Source organism: Mus caroli, chromosome 14 (assembly GCF_900094665.2).
Source record: "Mus caroli chromosome 14, CAROLI_EIJ_v1.1, whole genome shotgun sequence".
In the NCBI taxonomy this organism is placed as follows: Eukaryota; Metazoa; Chordata; class Mammalia; order Rodentia; family Muridae; genus Mus; species Mus caroli.
This window is the reverse complement of record NC_034583.1, coordinates 22,423,165-22,426,580: the sequence shown is the minus strand read 5'-3', so window position 1 is coordinate 22,426,580 and position 3,416 is coordinate 22,423,165. Positions and strand designations below refer to the sequence as shown.

Sequence of the window (3,416 nt, the reverse complement as noted above, 5' to 3'; positions counted from 1 at the left end):
ATACCAACTGGCAGTCCTCCTACCCAGCCACTAATCGCATCCTCCGGGTGGTAACGGGTACCCCAGTTTCCTGAGTGGTGTTAGATAGGTATTTGTTCACAGGCGAGAGCCATCTTGCCTGCTTTCCTATGGTGATTCTACACATAGAGTGGCCAAGTCCACATGCTGTCTGGCATCTTGCTTTAGTTTGTTTTCATCTGTAAGAAATGGGCTCCCCTACTTGGTCCACAAAAGGTTACACCCTTCTTCCAAACACATCATAGACTGTAGGTGTGTTTTGGGGGGGGGCTGCTACTTTATTGGGTTCTTATATATACCACCCTTCCAACCCCTATTCCACCCTAATCCCTTCTTCCAACCCCCTTCTGTGGTGTAGGTCACTGTTGTTTCTGTGACCAGCCCCTCACTGATGAGTGTTGAGCTATTGCCTGCTCTTGCTTATATAAACAGTGCTCCAGAGGGTAGAACTGAATGTACAGGATGCACTGGCACGTGTTGGAGACTAAACGTGTCAGACATGCTCTCCACGTGGAGCTGCTGGGAAAAGGGCCTGGCTTGCTCTTGGGACTTCTCACAATGTTCTGCTTATAGTAGGATCTATTCACTCTCAGGCAGCAGTGTGGAGACCACCATGCCTCTTCCCTTTGTTGAGCTAGGTGTTTGTAGTTCATGACTGCTTCTAGCCTGACAGGTAAAATGGCGTCTCTTCATAGTTTTATTAGGAATAAAGTCAAGAAAGAGCTCTTTTCTAATTATCTGCCCAGTTGTTGTTTGGTTTGTCTGGACAGAAAATAAAGAAACTCTCTTCCCATGGGGTAGCAGTTTTTAAAAACTGCTGTCTATATTTATCTGGTTGGATTTCAGAATGGATTGGATTACCAGGTATCAATAGAGAAGATTTCCTTTGAAACTGATCATATCTACTCTTGAGGTAGTTTATGCACTTGCACATGACCGAATGCCCTGGTTCTGAGAATGCACAGAGAGATTCCCTGTCTCTGCAGTACATCAGCTATGTGGAATACTACGTGTGGAGTAAAATGAGCAAGAAAAACCTATTTAGTCAGGGTCTCCAGGAACATCCCTGAATAGGAAAAAAGCCAGTTGTAGAAATATGGTCTACTTCATGCTTAAAAAGATCAGAGAATATACTAGTGGCCTGTTTCTCTAGGTGTTTGTGTGTTTGTCGATTTTAATCTATAGAGGAAGGTGCCAGACAGACAGGTATCAAGGTCAGTTGCTGTCTAGAGAGAGGATAGAAACTAGAAGAAACACTCTTACTTGAAAGATCAAACAATCTATAGAAGGTTTAATAGGATAGCAGATAGATCAGTTTCATTGTGAGCTGGGCTGAGAAAGGCCTTGAGGGGAGACTTAGCAGTGACCGAGGAACTCAGGCAGCACAGCCGTGGTCGGAAGCTTCTGCCTGTTGTCTGACTCCACCCTTCTCTTCTCAGATCCTGACAGGCGAAGACTGGAATGCGGTGATGTATGACGGCATCATGGCCTATGGAGGCCCTTCCTCTTCTGGGATGATTGTCTGTATCTACTTCATCATCCTTTTCATCTGTGGTAACTGTATCCTTTGGAGCCACTGGAACTATGTAGTCACCATCACTGTCTCGTTTCTTCTGACTTTCTCTGTGGTTGTGGTGGCGACGGTAGCAGCTGTAGGGCTAAGGGAGACGAATGCCTTTCCCTGGCTAGCTCCATGCCAGCTTTATAATCCATGTGGCAGATGGGAGCCATGTAGTATGAGTTACTCTCGGGGATACAAGTGCTTACACCGGTGCCAGTAGATAATGAGTGTAGTGTCAGGTCTGCATACAGGACAAGCAGGGAAGCCTGAAGATTATGTTGTCATCACTGGGAGGCTAGGCCTACATCCCTGTCGCCCCATGAGCAGTGAGGAGCCACTGATGGCTTGTCCTGGTCTTGCTTTGCTCACTGGTCTCTACCATGCTGTGCAACTTTCCTCTGATGTGTTTGATTCCTCTTCCCTGCTGAGATTCCGGCAGATGGCTGCTGGGGGCCATTTTGTTCACTGCCACCAGCCCCTTCAGGGTCTTGTAATATTTGCCTGTTGTGTCTGTTATAACTCTGGCTCCTTCGTGCCTAGTATAAGACCTACCATGCGAAGAGTCTTTGTAATGTAATTGTGGCTAATGAGCATATGTACAGACATGACGACCTCATGCTTCCGATTTAAAAAGTCCTACTGTGAGTGGCTCCCTATTGGTCCAGACCTCTGGAGCTCACCGCTCCCAGTCATCTTTAGTGCTTATGGTGAACTTTCTTCAGTGTAGAAAGCCTAGTGCTAGCCCATCCTGCTGTCTGTAGGGGCAGTGTTTAATGCTGTGAGATTTCTGGGGAAACTCTCTCTCTCTCTGAGTCCTTGGGCTCAGTTCTAGTACCCTGGCCTCCAGAGAGATCCTCAACCCTTTTCTTCCTGGTTAGAGATGAGCTCACTGACCTCTGAATCCCCCTCAGACTTTATCCATGTCTGTTGGCTATGTGTAGAGTCATTGTCCACTGGAACTGTGGTGGATGCCCCCCCCACCACAACCATCCCCAACCAGATGCCAGCTTCATGGGCCAGGAGTCTCCTTTTCTGTGTTTGCATGTTTCCTGGTAAGACAGTGTGGAGTGTCCCGTGAGGACATTTGTCAAGTAGATGGTTTTCCTTTTCTGTTCTCCTCCTGACTGACTGTAGTCACACTGGGTGCTAGGTTTGAGACTGCAGACTGCTCCCTGCCATTCCTCTCCAGCTCCATGGTGAAGCTCTCTGTAACATATGCCACCATACAAAAGCCTTCAGGAGCTGCTTGTGTTGGCTGTCTCTTGCTGGAAGCTATACTCCATTGTGTCCTGTGTCCTCCCATATTCCCAGTGCCCAGCAGGGGCTGGCCTGCCCAGGGTGCTCTGTAGAATTTCTGAATGAATCCACAGAACACCCCTGTTCAAGAAGTCTGGGCCATGCCTCTGAGTGCAGGTGGCAAACTGATCCGGATTTAGATTTGACTCAGCTTCCCACAGATTTACTGTCATTGCAGAGATGGGATTATTTCTTCCTGGGGTCCCTTAAGAGAGAGAGACATGCTTGACACAGCTATCCCCAGTGCTGAGAGCTGCCCAAGTCACTGTTGCAAAGGCTCTCAGAGGAGCTTCTAGATTTCCCATGTTGTCAGATGGTTTTTCCAAGAGTTGATGTAACTCACCCAGGTGTCTTCCCTTTTTGAATGTCTTGACTAGAATTAGACAGCTTCTTGTTGTGTTCCCCTCACAATAGTCTTGCTGTTAGGCCTTTGGTAGCTTTCAATGATGGATGTGTATGGCAGCCCACATGGAAGTTTCTAGTATACAGGGCCACAGTCTGCTGCCTGCCTCCCTCCCTCCCTCCCTCCCTCCCTCCCTGC

The 3,416-nt window shown here is 47.8% G+C and overlaps 1 protein-coding gene across 6 annotated transcripts in view; it reads left to right on the top strand.

The window, feature by feature from the left end:
- Cacna1d (calcium voltage-gated channel subunit alpha1 D) overlaps positions 1 to 3,416 on the top strand; it is a 458,457-nt gene that overhangs the window by 378,521 nt on the left and 76,520 nt on the right. For all 6 annotated transcript variants that reach the window (XM_021182191.2, XM_021182190.2, XM_021182193.2 and 3 more), the window contains one exon: positions 1,458 to 1,578. In XM_021182191.2, coding sequence (XP_021037850.1) covers positions 1,458 to 1,578 — 121 coding nt within the window. The remainder of the gene's footprint in view (positions 1 to 1,457; positions 1,579 to 3,416) is intronic.